The following is a 20,893-nucleotide window of genomic DNA, read 5'->3' as shown; positions in this document are numbered from 1 at the left end:
GGCAAATTGCAATGGGTTGAGGTTATCTGAAAGAATGGAGATGAAATGTGTCATCACCAGCTTCTTGAAGCCCTTTATAATGGTGGATGTCAGAGCCACCAGGCGGTAGGTATTTAGATTGAGAATGTTAAAAGTCTTCCTGATACACGTGGGAACCTCAGATTGGAGTAGGGAGAGGTTAAAAGTGTCAGCTGATACTCCTGCCAGCTGATACGCACAGTTGGAGCACACAGCTAGGGGTTCCTTCCAGGCCAGTTGCTTTCTGTGGATTGATTCTTGGGAAGACTGATCTGACATCTGCAAACGTGACTTTGATTATAGGTGCCTCAGAGCCCGTTGGGGAAGTTGGTGTCATTTCATTGCCCTACTGTTCAAAACATGCTCAGAACTCATTGAGTTAATTGGGGATGAGTGTATTACCAGCATTGCTACCTTACTTTGTATTGTAGTATCAGGGCTACAACTGACAGCTTGTCTGGTGTTTTCGAATAATGTAACTGACCTCCGTATAAGCACGAGTTCCACTGTATTATGTGTTAGTTGTTCTTGTTCAAATCTGGCACTATTTCAGCGAGGTTATGCTTCTTTAATACTGAGGCCTGGACAATACTCTGTGGCAAGGTATAAAGGCCGAAGGTCGGAGTTCTCATTGCAGCAAATCTCTGCCATGTTTTTACTGGTGGCTTCCTCCTGGAGGTGGAGGATCTGCGTAGGTTATTGTCATTACTGGCTTTGCCTGATCCGGATCAGGCCTGATGAAAACAAAGAATGAATAAGCAAACTGATTTTGATGACTAGCTTTAATCTGAACTAATTTTTTTTAAGAGAAGTGCCTTTTGTGTTCAAAGTTAGAAACAATTGCTAGAGAGTGGTTTTCAAATAATTTTCAGAGGCAGCATACTGTAAAAACACATAGACTCAGGTGCTTGTGTCAACATCTATTTCTCTGCACAGCAATGGAGCTTCTTCAAGGAAATGTGAAAATATGGCACAGATGGGCAAACACGCTGAGGATGGTTCCAATCTAAGCAGAAGCTAACAAAATTGCTGGTAGCTGGTTGAGTGAGAGAAGGTGTTCTGATTTGTAACTCCAAAACATAAAATCTAATCAAAATAAAAACATGCGAGAGCTGGGTATGACTTGTATACGTTCTTAGTTTTACTTTTAGTGAGACACACACATATGACATGGTGATATGATGTACCTCTATGCCATTCATGTATTTTTAAACAAGCAAAGAATACTTAATCAACAATATACATACAATATTGCTCAAATATTACTTAACACACAACAGAAGGTATCTTAGTGCATCAAAGTGGCCATTTGTACCAAAGTTCCATGGGAAAAGTTCGAAAGACTTTCCTGTTCCTCGCTTTCATATAATTTGCTTTTATTTCATCAGCAGCATTACCACAGTCAGTTGTGAGAGAATTCCTCAGCTGCATATCAGAGAGTGAATGACATCTCCGTAGCCATCTCCAGGGAAGATCCAAAGATGAAAGGGAAACAGTACAGTCCAACTTTCTCTCATGAACACTAAAACCTTGAACGAGTACAATGCTGAATTTAACAATGTCGATGGCAAGTTTATTTCACAACGACAGGTAATTTACGGATTGTTTTCATGTAAATTATTAGCTATTGAACTTGGGGACATGCCACCTGCCACAAAGCAGAATCATTTCTTCCCCCAGATATACAAGACTAAACAAGAAGTGCTAAGCATTGTTCGTCTGCTCCTAGAGATAAATGTATAGCATCATCCTGTCAGAGCTTCGCTGTCCAACGGTCGTGTCTTTCTGGAATTTGTCCTTGTACACATTATAAATTATACAGTCAAAGTGAAGCCTGTTCAGAGTAGGAAAGAGCACTGGCCACTTATGTTACCATGAAAAGAACTCATATTGTCAGGAGAATATCTTGATGCAGAACAAATATTCATACAGTATGTATGACTCAGTCTCAAATGACTATCTCTTACTGTGCCATTATGAAATTCTTGAAACTATCACTAAATATGGATTCATACCTGACAGAGTCAAGAGCATTAAAAACAAGTGACTCACAGGCGCTAATGAATTTTGCAGGAATCCCTGCTTTTGTGCCAGAGGGAGTAATTTTGGCCCTTTCTGTAAATATTCTGTTTTACCATTCAATTTCAGTGAACCACATTTGATTTCAGTGGTTCAGATATTGGATAAGTAATCCAGAGTAATCTGGTCCAATAATCCAGAAACCTGAACTCAAATTTTAACAGAGCAGCTGTGGAATTTAAATTCAGTTAATAAACTGGAATGTGGAGTCACAATGACTATAAAAGCCCATTTAGCTCACTGATGCTCTTAGCAGCCTGCTTTATCTGGTTTGATGTGACTCCTCATCCATCCCACTGGTTGATGCTTATGTACCCTTTTGAACAAGCACAGCAAACCACTCACATGCATCTTAATCACTATGTTTAAACAGAGAAGGAATGAAACCAGATAGGCCATGTGTCATTGAACTTGTTCATGACCAAGTCTCTTCACAAAGTCCTTCTCACAAACTAAAAAGTCGTATCTGAACTGGGAGAGGTAAGACCGTTAGGCATAGGAGCAGAATTAGGAAATTCGGCCATTGAATCTGCTCCACAATTCAATGATGGCTGGTTTATTTTTCCTCAGAAACCCATTCTCCTCCCTTCTCCTTGTAACCTTTGACACCCTTACTAATCAAGAACCTATCAAACTCCACCTTAAGTATACCCAATGACTTGTCTTTCACAGTCATCTGTGGCATTGAATCCCACAGATGAACCATCCTGCAGCTAAAGAAGTCCCTCCTCATTGCCGTTCTAAAGGGATGTCCTTCTATTCTAAGGCTATGCCCTCTGGTCCTAGACTCTCTCACTATTGTAAACATTCTCTCCACATCCACTCTATCTACGCCTTCCAATATTCAATAGATTTTTATGAGATTCCACCTGATTCTTCTAAACTCTAACAAATACAGACCCTGAGTCATCAAACACTCCTCATATGTTAACCCTTTCATTCCCAATCACAATCCCTAGGTATATCCTGTTCCATTAGCAGGACCGACCTGCCGCAAGAAGAGATACAGAAGAGAAGTAATAGTTTTGGGGTTCTCCACAATGGTTCCAGTACCTGACCTTGTCCTCATCAATCTTCCTCTGTCAAAGGCATCAGCCCATGGTGGTATCAGTGCACAGTCCTCGTGGAGACAAAAACCTGTAAGATAAAGGCTGCTTGATCGGTATCCCATCCACCGGCTTAAATGTTGATTTCCATCTCCAAAGCATAATGGCTGCGATGTGTTTCACCTACAAAGTACCCAAGTTGAACCTCGGATACTTCACTGCACTCTCCATCACCAGGAAGAACAAAGGCAGCACGCACATGGGAGCGTTACTACCTACAAGCTTCCCGCGAAGTTACACACCAAGCTGACTTGGAAATATATCACTCTTTCTCCGCCCTTTACTAATCCTCACCAGCAACAATTTAGGAGTAGCTCCATCATATGGTCCCCATAACCTTCTCAAGGGAAAGAGCTGAAAAATGAGTGCTAATTTAATAGTACCGCCTCCCCGAATCCAGCCTTTCCTTGCCTCTTCCAATCTGACTTCATCCAGTTCAAAGTTAATTTGTTCCAGTAATAAGTGTAGAGTAATTATTTTTAATTGCACATTGAGGACTACCAATAGTTGGTTCAGTATTCTCCTGATGCTGCCATTCTGCTTTTCTTACCCTGCACACTTTCTATTTTCATTATATTAATGATATGTAACATATGTGTGATGAACAAGTGTAGACAAAGACTGCTTACCTGTAGCACCTAAATTCAGAGTCAGAATTTTTTAATATTTTAATGATAGAGCATGGAATAGACCCTTTGTCCTTCATGCCGTGCTGTCCCAGCGACCTTTGACATGCCTGATTAACCCTATCTCATTATATATTCCAAAATCGGAAACAATCCGACCCTAAGCATTTAGAATATGGGGTACTCAACCTGTTCAAGAAAAATGCAGGAAGACAGTAATCAATTACCTCTTAATCAAGCCTGCCAGTTTGCCTACTGAGGCAGAACTAAACTTTCAGAAAGTTGATTTCCCTTACAAAAACTGGTAGTGGTGTTTCATTTTCATTTTAAAATCTTTTTATTAATTATTATTGAAGATTAACAAAAAAGATACATTAAGACATTATGTCATTACATAAATAAGGAATTAAATTAGCAAATAACTGATTAACAAAGCTAAGCAATATATCAATAATAATAAGAGAAAATAAAGTGTTAAGAATATTTTTTGAAAGAAAAAGTAGTAAAAAAAAAACAGACAAAAAAAACCCATTGGGAGCACAACCCCGGAGTTATACATCATACAAGCTTCCATTTAAAAAAAAACATCAATCCACCAACTCAAATCCATTTAAAGAAAAATTGGAAGGTGTTGTGACGGAAATGAGAAAGGTTCTTTGGGTCTCAAGGCAAGAGCTCTGGACACACAGTTTTAACAATAAGGAGTTTATTTACAAGGGGAGAAAAAGCTTGGGAACAACACAAGCGGCTACAGTATTCGTACAAATGCGCTTAGAATAGAGGAGTGTGGGAAAAGTCGGGTCTGCAGTACAATACACGGGAAAATGGTGTGGGAACGGAGTACAGGTACACATACAAGCAGGGGAAAAGTAACTACAATACTTGCCCCCCCCTTTGGCTATGGACAAGCACGGCTCTTTGCTAAAGGGACAACAATAAACGCTCCCACAACCCTATTCAATGCACATCTTACCCGGAGTGAAGCAGGGTGGTCCCTCGAGGATGGCAAAAGAGAGCGAGCCAAGCATATGTAGCTCCTTTTATAGGTCAGGGGGCCAACGGCTTGGTGCTAGACAGGTTAATCCTATTAAGATGGCCAATGGTTAAGTGTGCATTGATTAGTTGGGAGGGGCGAAATGTTGACTTGCAGGTGGTGTGACCTCCGACCAGGTGAGGGCAGTGTTGTCACGTGACAGGCACGGGTCTCTGGTTACAGAAGGAAACCATATTAATTAACTCAAATCAAGTGATAGTAGCGGGCAAATGAACCCCAACTTTTTTCATATGGTGTTACCCATATGCTTGCTATTGGTAGTAATATGGGAACATTTTCAGTGCCAACAGAAATGAAGATGTAAGAGCCATCTGAAAGTCTCTTAATGATGGAAATGGTATTAATTTAGTTACTCTTCCAAAAGGATTTTGTTGAAATTAAGGGTGAAAAAAGGTGTAGCAACTATTCTAACAAATCAATGCCACTGCTGGTGACCTGGTACAGGTTGTTAGTCTTGTATGACCCGCCCACCAATTGTTCCATTAAGTCCAAAGCTCCAAAAGTCAAAGTACTGTATTCGATCCCTTATTAGCATCTTTCAAAACATGCAACCTAGAAGCAATCCAATTAAGCGTAATTAAGCAGTCAACAAATGATACGATATCTGTCGGCCCCCAGCACTAAACTAAACTGTTCTCCCACTATGGTCTCCTGCTCTTTTTATATACCTATATCAAAGATTGTTAACTAAACTAAGATTCACCAAAATCTAAGGTAGGAATAAAAAACAGGTTAACAGACAACAACTAAGAATTATTACGGAAATAATATTGGACAAAAAAGAGAGGGTGTGATGAATAATGGAAATTTCATTTCTGATATTCCCGAAGTTTCTATTATCCAGTCTATATGAATCTGAATATAAGATATAGCAGTGAGGACAGCGGATGTATCAATAAATTAAATCTGTTATACAACCGAATAATATCACCAGTCAAGTCAAGTTTATTGTCATTTAACTATATACATGTATACTGTCAAATGAGACAATGTTTCTCCAAACCAGGGTGTAAAGCATAACACATAATAACTTAGGAATCTACAGATGAATTATGCATAAATAAACAAAGTAAAGTGCATAAATTAAACATTGTAGGGTACAGAGCAGATTAACGGGTAACACTTTAAATGCAATTTGGCAGGGAGGTCAGAAGCCTTATCAGAATCAGGTTTATTATCAGCGGCTTATGTCATGAAATTTGTTAGCTCAGCGCAGCAGCAGTTTAATGCAGTACATAATATAGAAGAAGAGGAAAAAATAATAAATACATAAATAAGTAAATCAATTACAGTAAACTTATGTTGAATATATTTAAAAATCATGCAAAAACAGAAATAATTGTGTATTAAAAAAGTGAGATAGTGTTCACGGGTTCAATGTCCACTTTGGAATCGGATGACAGAGGGGAAGAAGCTGTTCCTGAATCACTGAGTGTGTGCCTTCAGGCTTCTGTACCTCCTATCAGTGAGAAAAGGACATGCCCTGGTACTGGAGGTCCTTAATAATGGACGCTAATTTTCTGAGACACCACTCCTTGAAGATGTCCTTGGTACTCTGTTGGATCAATAGAGCAGACTAATTTTACGACCCTCTGCAGTTTCTTTCAGTCCTGTGCAGTAGCCCCTCCCCCTTCCATACCAGACAGTGCTACAGCCTGACAGAATGCTCTCCATGGTACATCTATAGAAGTTTTTGAGTGTTCTTGTTGACATACCAAATTCCTTTAAATTGCTAATGAAGTATAGTCACTGTCTTGCCTTCTTTATAGTTGCATTTGATATGTTGGGACCAGGTTAGATCCTCAGAGATCTTGACACCAAGGAACTTGAAACTGCTCACTCTCTCCATTTCTGATCCCTCTATGAGGATTGGTATGTGTTCGCTCGTCATACCCTTCCTGAAGTCCACAATTAGCTCTTTCGTCTTACCGACGTTGAGTGCCAGGTTGTTGCTGTGGCACCACTCCACTAGTTGGCATATCCCACTCCTGTACACCCTCTCATCTCCATCTGAGATTCTACCAACAATGGTTGTATCATCAGCAAATTTATAGATGCTATTTGAGCTATGCCTAGCCACCCAGTCATGTGTATATAGAGAGTAGAGCAGTGGGCTAAGCACACACCCCTGAGGTGCGCCAGTGTTGATCGTCAGCAAGGACGATATGTAATCACCAATCCACACAGATTGTGGTCTTCCAGTTAGGAAGTCGAGGATCCAATTGCAGAGGGAGGTACAGAGGCCCGGGTTCTGTAACTTCTCAATCAGGATTGTGGGAATGCTGGTGTTAAATGCTGAGCTATAGTCAATGAACAGCATCCTGAAGTAGGTGTTGGTGTTGTCCAGGTGGTCTAAGGCTGTGTGAAGAGCCATTGGGATTGCATCTGCTGTTGACCTATTGTGGCGATAGGCAGATTGCAATGGGTCCAGGTCCTTGCTGAGGCAAGAGTTCAGTCTCGTCATGACCAACCTCTCAAAGCATTTCATCACTGTCGATGTGAGTGCTACGGGGTGATAGTCATTAAGGCAGCTCACATTATTCTTCTTAGGCACTGGTATAATTGTTGCCTTTTTGAAGCAAGTGGAAACTTCTGCCCGTAGCAGTGTGAGGTTGAAAATGTCCTTGAATACTCTCACGAGTTGATTGGCACACATTTTCACAGCCTTACCAGGTATTCTGTTGGGTCCTTCCACCTTGCGAGGGTTCACCCTCTTTAAAGACAGCCTTACATCGGCCTCTGAGACAGAGATCACAGGGTCATCAGGTGCAACAGGGATCTTCACAGCTGTAGTTATATTCTCCCTTTCAAAACATGCATAGAAGGCGTTGAGTTCATCTGGTAGTGAAACATCATTGCCATTCATGCTATTGGGTTTTGCTTTGTAGGAAGTAATGTGTAGCAAACCCTGCCAGAGTTGTTGTACATCTGACGTTGCCTCCAACCTCGTTCAAAATTGTCTCTTCGCCCTTGAGATAGCCCTCTGCCGATCATACCTGGTTTTCTGGTACAGGCCTGGGTCGCCGGACTTGAATGCCACAGATCTAGCCTTCAGCAAATGACGTTCTTCCTGGTTTGGGAATGTACAGTGAGTCTTTGTAGGCACACACTCATCCACACAGGTTTTAATGAAGTCAGTAACAACTGCAGCATACTCATCCAGGTTCGAAGATGAATCCCTGAATACAGTTCAGTCCACCGATTCAAAGCAGTCCTGTAGGCGCTCCTGTGCTTCCCTTGTCCAAACCTTCTTGGTCCTCACTACTGATGCTGCAGTCTTCAGTATCTGCCTATACTCAGAGAGTAGAAGGTGATCAGACTTCCTGAAGTGAGTGCATGGAATAGCACAGTAGGGAAGAAACTCTTTCCCACCCTGACTGTTATTGTTCTTATACATCGGAGTCTCCTGCCTTATGGTAGAAAGTCAAGGAGGATGCTGGAAGGATAGGTGCGATCCTTGACAATACTAAGTAGAAAATACTAAAGAGAAAAGAAGGGTTAATATAATTCTAAATCTAAACTAATTTAAAGTGGTCAAAATATGTCAAAGACCTAACAATAAATCAAATCTTAAGAAGAGTGACCAATTATTGCGGTTCATGTTTACTTTTTCCATTACTCATTCACATCCTCAATGTCATGTGTGGATTGATCACAAGAGGGCATTACATTCTCAGAGTGAGCTGAGATCTTTTCTCTTGAAGTTGCCCTTGAATTAATTAACTCCGCTGCATGGTAAATTTAAAACGAGAGCAGAAGAGGGAAGAGAGAGGCTCCAAAGAAGAACAAATAGACTCTGTATAACTTTTTAATTTTTTTTGCTAGTAAGAAAATAATTTCAGTGATTCAGCTCATGCCACAAAGAAGTAGAACAATATTAAGTTTTTCATTATAAGCAGTGTTTTTGTGTGTAAGTATTACCAGCCTGTATGGGGTGCTATCTGTCTTACCGAAGGGACCAGTAGCAACCCTCTCCCAGCTCTGAGATAAAATTCTAATGCTCACAACTTTTTTTCTGCTGTACTCCTCCTGTCATCCCATACAAAGTAGTTAATTTCCTATTGACATATGTTTTCCATTGAACCCTCCAGTAATTTACCCAAGTGCTTACTAATTACACTGAGTATAGGGAGGCTGTTTACCCGTAGGGTGTCATGACTGAGTACAATCCTGTTCGAGCCTAATGTCTGGATACTGACTTCCAGCAGGCTTTAATGGTTACCAGTGAGGGGTGGAAACGCCGACTGATTTTGCTTGTACTAAGCACTACTGAAGCCAGTTGTAACATGATCCATTTGGGATCAGCCAACATATCATAAATCTGGGAATGAATAGGGAAATATCTGTCACTGCTGAGTATCAGCATTAGTATCCTGTTGGTGAAGTGGGCTGTCGTTTACCGATATATTACCCCAATAGTTAGGTCTTGCCATTAGTATAGTTTTCTGAACATTGTGAAGTTGAAAATCCCTGTTTCTTGCCAAAACATGATTTTTAGATATTGTTTGGAATTCTCTACTGTGAAATATATTTGTGTGGGGTAGGATTTGGGTGGGATTTTTTTTGTGGAACTGGATTGCTCCTAATACCTATACATTCACACTCCAGCAAAGAAGGAAAAGCCTATAGATTAACTGAGCAATACAGCATGGATACCAGCCCTTCAGCCCATCTAGTCCATACTGACCACTGCGCCCACCCAGCCAGTCCTTGAAAACCAGTCACTGAATGCAGAATGAGCCACCTCTGATTGTTGAGGACAGCCAGAATTTGGGACGAATGAGTAGAAAGTCATACTCGTGGTGATACCTTATGTTCACCTTAAATTCCTCCAACTTGATGGCATGAATATCAATTTTTCATTCTGGAGAACAAATTTCCTCCCCCTCCCCAACCTCTATTCCCCACTCTGACCTTATTCTCACCTGCCTGTTACTTCCCTGGGTCCCCCACTTCCTTCCTTTCTCCTACTGTCCATTTTCCCTTCTTCTCCAGCCCTCTCCAGACCTTTCCCACCCACCTGGCTTCGCCTATCACCTTCCTGCCTCCCCCCACCTTTTTATCCTGGCACCTTCCCCCTTCCCTCGCACTCCTGAAGAAGGGTCTCGAAGGGCCCGAAACAACAACTGTTTATTCTTTTCCGTAGGTGCTGCCTGACCTGCTGAGTTCCTCCGGCGTTTTGTGTGTGTTGCTTGGGATTTCCAGCATCTGCAGACTTTCTTGTGCAAGTGACGATGGCACGTTATACTGCTAGTGACACGGATCTGTGGGGGTCTGTATGATTGCTGACTTTTGTCAGTGTCGAGCAGTAGGCACGGTGGGTTCAGAAAGGGGCCACTCCTGTTATCATGTCTGTTTTAGCTTCTTGTTAGAGCAAATGAAAACACCTCCCTGTGTCCTGCTCCATTCCCATAGCCCTGAATCTCCTTTGTAACAATATTTATCCTATTTTGTTTTAAATAGAAAATCCACTTTGCTTCAGCTGTTCCCTGTAACAAAATATTTCCCGGTCTCTAAATACACAGAAAGAAGAGACAAAGGTGGGGGGGGGGGGGTATGTTTTATTCAAACAACTCTCCCATGTTACATTAAAATTAAACTGTACTTTAAAATATTGATTGACATTTAAATATGGAAGAAACATTTAGCAGAAATGCGGTGGTATAGCATAACATAATAGTTAATTTTGTAAAAAGCCAATATTCACTAAAGAATTGCAATGAGTTTAAACCAACATGCTCAGTCAGGACCTCTTCCCCTTTTTAACAAAACACTTAAGCAAAGCAGGAATGTGTTAGCTGTGAAATCCCATCAGCATGCTGGGAAGGCTAAAGGTGAAACTGCTGCCCGTAATAATCGCCGCGAGGCCTGGGAACAAGTTGCCAGCTATGGGTGGCAATTACTTAACCCACCACTGACACATTCCACATACCCTACTCAGTCATATCAAATAAGGATGAATGGGGTTTGAGTGGGAACACTGGCATTCTATGCAGAATTCAAGTGTGGCACAATGTAACTTACAGCAAAATGTTTATTTAAGAACTCCCAGGAGCTCTCCATGTGGCTGATTGTGTTTATCCAGAGCCAGGAAAGTCTCTCAACTCAGCCCCAGTCTGATTTCAGCAAGGGCAGTGAAACTGTCTCGACAGCTGAACTCAGTTAATCAGGAGAAAGAGCACTTACATTTCACATTTCCCTGCTTACTTCTAGTGAATATGCTTGTGGACATTGGGTTATGTAAAGATTATTTCTGCTGTGATGATTCCGGAGGTTGAAGATACAGTTCTGCTTCTCGAACTGCCAGATGTTGATACTTCAGAATAGAATGCAACAAGCAAAATGACACTTTTGGGATCACAGAGTGCAGGAGTCTGTCTGAGCTATTTGACATTTTAGCTAGTATAACTCGCATTCATAAACCTTAGCATCCAAAGATAACAGATAACACAGCAAAAACTGAAAACAACCCTAAAGATCAGGTTCAGAAATTTGGTTGCATAATGTACGCAAGGTTTATAGACTAGGTGAGCATATTGGAGAGTTGAAGAAGTTTAGAGAAGGAATTGTGCTTGAGGCCTAGATAGACATTGTTGTGGGGAAGGGTGCGAGAGGCCCGGAATGGTGTGTTAGATCTCTTGTTTATTTTCTGATGTTTCAGGTTCTTCCAGTAGTCAGGAATGACAAGCAGTCTTAATTTCAGTTTATTTTAAAGTACAAACATGCAAGTACTAAGCAAGCTATAAAAGAGGTGAGAAACGATGCTAAGGGGTGTATCGATGCAAAGGCAAAATAAATAATGCAGCCAAGGTGGCAGCTATCACTTTTATAGCTAAGATAAGGGAAATTCCTTAGACAGTGATGAATTAATGAATAGGCTACGTAATTCAATTACATCACGGGCAGAATATGCCAATAAAAAATGAGAAAGTGATAAACCGTTAGATTAGCTGCTGTACCACTTTCTGCCAGTGAGTGTGAAAAAATACACGTTTGTGAAAAAAGTACAAATCTTTTTAAAAGCATTATTGAAAAAAAAAGTGGCTTCCAACAGGTGGAACGAGAAGTTTCAGGATAGTTGAAGGGCTGGAGGGTACAGATATTACTTCTCATCTTCTAAAGTAATTATATATTTTGTTATACATTAAAAAGCTAACAATATTCTTTTAACTGGCTAGCATACAGACGGTTTTTCTCACCAAACGGAAAAGAAGATATTCAGAGTACAGAATTCAGTTACTTGGATGTGAACACTTAGCTTTACTGTTCAGACAAGTTTATTCCTTCTGACTGGGCCTTTGTACGATGTCTTGCAGGCTATGCTTCACAAGTGGGTGCCAACCAAGGACCACTTTCTAGGATGTAGATTGTGTACACAAAAACTCTTGTATCAACTCCCCCCTCCCCCGCCCATAGACAGTCAGCATCCTAAGAAATGACAATGATACAGTTATAGCATGATAGATAGATAGATAGATACTTTATTCATCCCCATGGGGAAATTCAACTTTTTTTCCAATGTCCCATACACTTGTTGTAGCAAAACTAATTACATACAATACTTAACTCAGTAAAAAATATGATATGCATCTAAATCACTATCTCAAAAAGCATTAATAATAGCTTTAAAAAGTCCTTAAGTCCTGGCGGTTGAATTGTAAAGCCTAATGGCATTGGGGAGTATTGACCTCTTCATCCTGTCTGAGGAGCATTGCATCGATAGTAACCTGTCGCTGAAACTGCTTCTCTGTCTCTGGATGGTGCTATGTAGAGGATGTTCAGAGTTTTCCATAATTGACCGTAGCCTACTCAGCGCCCTTCGCTCAGCTACCGATGTTAAACTCTCCAGTACTTTGCCCACGACAGAGCCCGCCTTCCTTACCAGCTTATTAAGACGTGAGGCGTCCCTCTTCTTAATGCTTCCTCCCCAACACGCCACCACAAAGAAGAGGGCGCTCTCCACAACTGACCTATAGAACATCTTCAGCATCTCACTACAGACATTGAATGACGCCAACCTTCTAAGGAAGTACAGTCGACTCTGTGCCTTCCTGCACAAGGCATCTGTGTTGGCAGTCCAGTCTAGCTTCTCGTCTAACTGTACTCCCAGATACTTGTAGGTCTTAACCTGCTCCACACATTCTCCATTAATGATCACTGGCTCCATATGAGGCCTAGATCTCCTAAAGTCCACCACCATCTCCTTGGTCTTGGTGATATTGAGACGCAGGTAGTTTGAGTTGCACCATATCACAAAGTCCTGTATCAGTTTCCTATACTCCTCCTCCTGTCCATTCCTGACACACCCCACTATGGCCGTGTCATCAGCGAACTTCTGCACATGGCAGGACTCCGAGTTATATTGGAAGTCTGATGTGTACAGGGTGAACAGGACCGGAGAGAGTACAGTTCCCTGCGGCGCTCCTGTGCTGCTGACCATCGTGTCAGACCTACAGTCTCCCAACCGCACATACTGAGGTCTATCTGTTATCCTTGCTGGATAAGTTGAGTTAATGTGGCATCTAGGGGCTTCAAACTTCAAGATATTAAAAAAGACACGTTTTGCTCAGTATCAAGGATTTTGATTGCTTGTCCTAATTTTCCTAGTTTCCCAATGAGGACTTATAAAAGGAAACTCTTAGAGATGCAAGAGACAGCAGATGCTATCACCTAGATTAGAGCAACAAGCAAACTGCTGGAGTAAATCATCAGGGAGAATCGTCCCCATTTTGGCTCGGAACCCTGACTCAGATTTGAAACTTCAACTTTGTTTCTTATTTCACAGATGCTTCCTGACCTTTTGAACACTTAACTGTTTTTATCTCAGACTGTTAATATCTGAGGAAGATTACACTGAAAGGGAAGGGTGATATTTTACTGTTCCTTTCATCTGTGCTCCAGGCGTTTCTTGACCTCCTAGCTTCATTTAATTTCCAGCATTGAAATCATGCATCCTTCTCAAATATTGCTGTCAAATGAATTAAGTTTATTGCCAGTAAAGGTGTTTATGATTTCATTAAAAAATTAACAGGAAATATTCTCTAAAAATTTTTAAAGAATATGAGAAAAGTACCTGTTTATGTAAAAGTGGCCATATATCTTGTGTGTTTACATTGAGAGTCAAGTCTGTGGCTAACACTAGACGGCTAAGACAATTGCCAACATTGTTCTAACTCTGGGATAAGGTGTGTGAATAATGTCGAGCACCTGACAGAGAAATTAATAGTCCCTGTGAGTCACCTTAATCTAGTGCATTGCACAGTGCAAGTCTTTCCCATGGTAAAACAAACATTCAAGGAACCACATTCTTGGACTCCGGGTTCTACTATTAATGCTTAGTTCCTAAGGATTGAAAACTGTACTTTCTTTAACTGCAGACCAGCTGCTGAAATAGCAAATGAATAATGGGGGAGGCACCTGGATTGGGAAGGGGAAAGTCAACTAGTCTGCTTACAACACACACAAAATGCTGGTGGAACGCAGCAGGCCAGGCAGCATCTATAGGGAGAAGCACTGTCGACATTTCGGGCCGAGACCCTTCGTCAGGACTAACTGAAAGGAAAGATAGTAAGAGATTTGAAAGTAGGAGGGGGAGGGGAAATCGGAAATGATAGAAGACCGGAGGGGGTGGGGTGAAGCTAAGAGCTGGAAAGGTGATTGGCAAAAGGGGTAGAGAGCTGGAGAAAGGAAAGGATCATGGGACGGGAGGCCTAGGGAGGAAGAAAGGGGGAGGGGAGCTGTTTACTGTATCCCTTTTGCCAATCACCTTTCCGACTCTCAGCTTCACTCCACCCCCTCCGGTCCTCTCCTATCATTTCGGATTTCCCCCTCCCCCTCCTACTTTCAAATCCTTACTATCTTTCCTTTCAGTTAGTCCTGACGAAGGGTCTCAGCCCAAAACGCCAACAGTGCTTCTTCCTATAGATGCTGCCTGGCCTGCAGCGTTCCACGAGCATTTTGTGTGTGTTGCTTGAATTTCCAGCATCTGCAGATTTCTTCATGTTTAGTCTCCTTACTTGCTATTAGAATCAGTGACTCCAGTCGGTACACAGTCTTAAGTACATACTCTGTTAAGATTGCCGGTGTTCAAAAGATCCAGTACCATTTATGTCATTGTCTTAGTTGTGTTATTCAGTTCTGGTCACCTCATCAGAGGAAGGATGTGAGGGCTTTAGAGAGGGTGTAGAAGAGATTTATCAGCCTAGATGGGAGAGCACATCTGATGATGAGAGGTTGAACAAGCTCGGGCTTTTTGCTTTGCTGTGAAGGAGGCTGAGAGGTGACTTGGCAGAGGTGTATAAGATGATAAGAGGTATAGATAGAGGGGGAAACCCAGGGAGGAAATGGCTAATTTGAGAGGGCATAATTTTAAGGTGATTGGAGGAAAGTAGTGATGATAATGGCTGGGTTCACCCGTCCTGTAAAGACACTGCCCAGAAGAAGGCAATGGCAAACCATTTCTGTAGAAAAATTTGCCACATTCGTGGTCATAAACCATAATTGCCCATGTCATACAGCACAGCACATAATGATGATGTCATATGACACGGCACATAATGATGATGATGATTTTTGTCTTGAGAACACTCAGATCATAGCCTTTGAGGAAGGGAACAGCAAGGACATAACCATCTTTTGGGAGAAAAGTTTTGTCTTCTCTCTGCTTAAATGGGTGTATTGTAGGAAAAGACTGTGGGACTTGAGAGGTTAATGGGTTGCTATAAGTTCCCACCGAGCAGGTGGTATTTGGTGGGGTAGTGGGTTGTTAATGTAGCAGGATGGATGGCGTCGGGCCAGGAAATGTAACAATGCAATCGGTCCCAGCTTGTCAACCGTAACGCGTCCTAAATTGTCCTGTGGTAACTGTACCGTGTAGGCATGTAGGGGCACTGTACAGGATGTCATTGTTTTAAGAAGATATTTATTGCTCTCATTGTTCTAAGGGGATATAGAAAGGGGCCAGGGGCTGTGAGGTGCAGAGAGAAGACAAGCGGAAGACAGGGAGAGGACGACATGCAGTCCGTGGAGAAGGACAACAACTAGCAAGACCAGAAGGAACCCCAGGTGGGGACGAAACATCCCAGGTGAAGACCGCATTCGCTGGCGTGGGTGCTTCATCACACCTGTTCCTGGCCCCGTATGAGTCGTGTGGGAGTGGGATTAACCACACATTGATAAGTATTGCTTGTATCGGGAAAAGGGCAGTTGCACAGCGTGGGTAGTTAAGCTAAGCCGCTTTTCGCAATGAAGTGTCATTTATGCTAATATTTTACCTTACCAATAAACAAGTGTAATCCTGTGATCCGTGGTCTAGTCTCATTCTTGTCGCGGATACATTTTCTCTGATACCACGTTCCTGCTTGGTCGGATAACTTTCCGTCCATAACAATTGGCGCTGCGAGCAGGGTATCAGGATGAATTTGTTCCGCCGCAAGAAGGAGGCCACTCCCGAACAGTTCCTTATTCCCGGCTGGACGGATAATTCGGCCGGGTTCGGGATGCTGGCAAATACATTGTCTCAGTTGGGCTCTCCTCTCAGTTGGGAGGATCGCCTGCTACCACGGGAAACCCCTATCGGGGAAAGAGTGGCACGGTTATTGCGAGAGCTGAATTTTCCGGAGCAAGAGGGGTCCCTGACGGATGCTTTTTGGCTGCTGGCCACAGCCCTGAGGCATCAATCAGGAGTATTATCTGCTAAGAAGAAGGAATTGGGTGAATTAAGGGAGGAAGTTGAAGCCATGCAACAGAGGTGTGCTATGATGGGCGAAGTAGTGCGCACCAGTCAGAATCGAGCTTCTGAGCTGGAGGAAACGGGGGTCAAATTGGCATGTAGGGCCCTCCAATTGAAACACCAGTTGTATAAGCAAAAGGGATCTATGTCCCCGGATCCCGCCCGAGTAAGGGCAATGTTAGCACAAGGGGATGACATCGATACCTGGGATGGTGATATCTGGTATGATGATGACAACCGATATCCGGATCAACCATCTTATCCACCTCTCCCGGGCAATGGCCAGGGAGAGGATACCGCCCAAGCCCAAGCCCAAGCCCGGCCGGCAATGGTCACCACGTATACTTATCCTACCCCCCAGGATGAGGCGGAGGGAAACGATTTTGATTCTGACTATGCTCAGGCCGAGGGCGATGCGCGGGTAAGACCGGGAGAGGCCCTAAACGCGGGTCGGAGGCAGGTACAATATAAGGATTACACCATGAAGGAATTGTCCGGGATGGGCCAGAGGTTCCGGCAGAAACCATCGGAACCTTTGGCGGCTTGGTTATTACGGATATGGGAAGAAGGAGGGGGGCATATCTATCTAACTCCGGAGGAGTTGGTAGGTATGGGGACGTTAGCCACAGACCCTCGCCTTAATCAAGAGTTGCGGGGTCGGAGCGTCGACACTGATTATTTGTTCTATACTGTTACTGCTGCCGCCTATAGAGTCTTCCCTTCCGCTATGGATTGGGACCATAAAGTTGCGGATTGGGAGACGGGGGAGGAAGGAGCACAGGTGCTGCGGCAGCAAGCCCTGGCGGCTGCCCTATATGCCCATCGGCTGGGCCAGTGGGCCCATGGGGGAGGGCCAGAGGATGAACTCTTCACCGCCGGTATGCAGACCCGCCTGGTCCGCTCAGCGGCTCCCGCATTACGGGGAGTTGTATTATCAATAACGGGACCCTTGATCGGGAGCCCTATCGCCCGTGTTATAGGGGCCATGCAGACATTGTCTGAAATAGCCACCCCCCGTAGCCGGGCTCGGCCCGTGTCTACGGATCGGCAGAAGAAAGAGCGACCGCCAGGACCGAGTAGGCGAGAACTGTTCCTCTCACTGTTGCAGGCAGGTGTCCGTAAGGAAGAAATAGATGGTAAGCCCACCTCTGTCCTGCATGCATTGTATAAGACCAAAGTGAAGGGAAAGGTGGAAGGAGGACCGGGTCTGAAGCGTAATGATGTGAGCAAGTCGTCCCCTTCCCTTTATCCCAGTTTGGACGATGTGCAACAGCTGGTGCGCAAAACACTGCAGGAGGAGGCGGTTAAATGGAAGGCACCAGTGCCATGTAAAGAATAGGAGGTTGGCGGGGTCGCCCTGGTGTATCGCATCACCACAGAGTGGACAAAGGGTGACTCCAGGCCTTACATACCTGTAATAGTCCACTGGGGAAAGGGGGAATGACCAGCGCCATCTAGCCTTGGTTGATACTGGGGCTGAACATACGGTAATACCGGGCAATCCAGACAAGTGGAAAGGACCTCCGTACCACATTGAGGGTATGGGAGGAGCTCTGACGAGGGCCCGAGAGATTTCGGTCCGCCTCACTATTGGCAATCATACCCTGGTGGTGCGGCGGGTACTGGTGGCTCCCACGGAAGAATGTATACTAGGTATGAACATCTTAAGAGGGTTACAGTTACAAACCACAAGGGGCGCGTTCACTTTTGGGATAAGGGCTACTAGAGTAATTGTGGGAAAGGCGAGGTGGGAACCGGTCCACATTCCCGCTCCTCTTTCTCCGGTCAGCGTTCCCCAATACCGCATACCAGGGGGGCATGATGCCATAACCGAGACGGTACAGGCTTTGGTCCAGGAAGGCATTGTGCGACCAGCCACTTCCCCGTTTAATGGCCCAATATGGCCAGTACAGAAGCCAGACGGCTCGTGGCGAATGACGGTCGACTACCGCCGGCTGAATAGAGTGGCTCCCCCATTGGCGGCGGCCGTTCCGGACATAGTAACTATTATTGAAAATATCGCCGCGCAGGAGAACGGGAGTTGGTATGCTGTGATTGACCTGGCCAATGCCTTCTTTAGTATTCCTATTAGCCCCGAATCGCAGGATCAATTTGCCTTCACTTGGAAGGGGCGACAGTATACATTTACCCGACTACCTCAGGGTTATCTCCACTCTCCCACCGTATGCCATGGATTGATAGCCCGAGACCTGGCAGAATTCACTACCATACCTAGTAATATTATACACCATTATATTGATGATATTATGGTTCAGGGTTGTGATATGGACACAGTACAAGAGGCCCTGGAATCTCTAACCGCATACCTCACACAACGGGGCTGGGCGGTTAACCCCGCTAAAGTCCAGGGACCAAGTCAGTCAGTCGTGTTCCTGGGCATTCAGTGGCATGCGGGAGAGCAAGTCATTCCGGAAAAGGTGCGGCAGAAAATAATTAATATTGCCACCCCCTCTAACAAGACAGACACGCAACGATTCCTTGGGTTGCTAGGTTACTGGCGGAGGCATATTCCGCACCTGTCCGGCCTCCTGCGCCCTCTCTATGTGGTCACCCGAAAAAAGGCCCCTTTTGAGTGGGGTGAAGAACAACAGAAGTCGTTTGAAGATGCTAAGCTAGCTGTACAACAAGCGCTACCTTTGTCTCCAAGGGTACCTGGTGTACCGTTTGAACTGCAGGTGACCGCCGATGTGGATGCGGCTCACTGGAGCATGTGGCAGAAACAAGCAGGACGGCGAGTTCCTCTGGGCTTTTGGTCAAGGAAGATGCCAGATGCTGCAACAAGCAGTGGACCGGTTAAACCAGCGGGTGGGGAAGGGGGGCACCCCGTTGGAGCGCCTGTTTCCCCCTGATGGTAACCAGGCTGGCATTGACATTGAGGAAGACGAGGAAGAAAAAATGGTGTCTGTTGTAGGACAACAGGTATGGGTCCGTTATCCTACAGGTGAACGCCTCCCGGGGGAGATCATTGCTGTGGCCCAGGGGACAGAACGCCTGACTAAACGCGAATGATTGTCTGTTTTCAGGATTTTGATGATGCTCTTATACGGCCTACCCCTGGTTACCCTATCTGTGGAACGGTTACTGCTATTTGGCTTACGCAGTCCCCTACCTGCACCATGTGACCAGACTGCGAGATCACCAGTCTGCCCGGGTCCGTAGGGGGCTGAGTGCTGCTGAACTATTTTGGATTGCGGATTTATTTGGTGATTGGGGACATACTATTGTACAATGGTTTGTGTTTGTTATTCTGTTAATAATTTTTGTGGCTTTATGTGTTTTTGTGATTAAGCAGGTTATTCAACGCTGTGTAACCCCTCGCCGCCGTTGACGAGTTGGTACCGAAGGGGTGGAGTGTATTGTAGGAAAAGACTGTGGGACTTGAGAGGTTAATGGGTTGCTATAAGTTCCCACCGAGCAGGTGGTATTTGGTGGGGTAGTGGGTTGTTAATGTAGCAGGATGGATGGCGTCGGGCCAGGAAATGTAACAATGCAATCGGTCCCAGCTCGTCAACCGTAACGCGTCCTAAATTGTCCTGTGGTAACTGTACCGTGTAGGCATGTAGGGGCACTGTACAGGATGTCATTGTTTTAAGAAGATATTTATTGCTCTCATTGTTCTAAGGGGATATAGAAAGGGGCCAGGGGCTGTGAGGTGCAGAGAGAAGACAAGCGGAAGACAGGGAGAGGACGACATGCAGTCCGTGGAGAAGGACAACAACTAGCAAGACCAGAAGGAACCCCAGGTGGGGACGAAACATCCCAGGTGAAGACCGCGTTCGCTGGCGTGGGTGCTTCATCACACCTGTTCCTGGCCCCGTATGAGTCGTGTGGGAGTGGGATTAACCACACGTTGATAAGTATTGCTTGTATCGGGAAAAGGGCAGTTGCACAGCGTGGGTAGTTAAGCTAAGCCGCTTTTCGCAATGAAGTGTCATTTATGCTAATATTTTACCTTACCAATAAACAAGTGTAATCCTGTGATCCGTGGTCTAGTCTCATTCTTGTCGCGGATACATTTTCTCTGATACCACGTTCCTGCTTGGTCGGATAACTTTCCGTCCATAACAATGGGTGACCCTTTATTTATAAACAGTGAAGCTTAGTTCTAGATTCCCCTTCATCTTTTTCACACTTACCATGTCAAGAACTGCCCCCTCCTGCCCAGGACTTTGTGTTTCAATCATATCCCCTGTCATTCTTCTAAACTCCAGCAAATACAAGCTTGCCTCATCCAGCCATCCAGTTATTGGTCTTGTAA

The 20,893-nt window shown here is 44.1% G+C and overlaps 1 protein-coding gene across 3 annotated transcripts; it reads left to right on the top strand.

Annotated features, from left to right (window-relative positions):
* Nucleotides 1–10,090: 10,090 nt before the first annotated feature.
* Nucleotides 10,091–20,611, top strand: LOC140739486 (Friend virus susceptibility protein 1-like). Of its 3 annotated transcripts, XM_073067837.1 has the most exons (3): nt 10,091–10,155; nt 15,827–17,750; nt 19,659–20,611. In XM_073067837.1, the coding sequence occupies exons 2-3, from the start codon at nt 16,298–16,300 to the stop codon at nt 19,664–19,666; spliced, it is 1,461 nt and encodes a 486-aa protein (XP_072923938.1). In that variant the 5' UTR covers nt 10,091–10,155; nt 15,827–16,297; the 3' UTR covers nt 19,667–20,611. The 3 variants fall into 3 exon arrangements, 2 of the variants coding, with proteins under 2 accessions (XP_072923938.1, XP_072923937.1); XR_012101652.1 differs by lacking the exon at nt 10,091–10,155 and having other exon boundaries at nt 14,875–15,967; XM_073067836.1 differs by lacking the exon at nt 10,091–10,155 and having other exon boundaries at nt 14,875–17,750.
* Nucleotides 20,612–20,893: the final 282 nt, after the last annotated feature.

The sequence above is a fragment of the Hemitrygon akajei genome, chromosome 15 (genome assembly GCF_048418815.1).
Source record: "Hemitrygon akajei chromosome 15, sHemAka1.3, whole genome shotgun sequence".
NCBI classification, from domain to species: domain Eukaryota; kingdom Metazoa; phylum Chordata; class Chondrichthyes; order Myliobatiformes; family Dasyatidae; genus Hemitrygon; species Hemitrygon akajei.
This window is presented reverse-complemented; position numbering and strand designations above follow the sequence as displayed.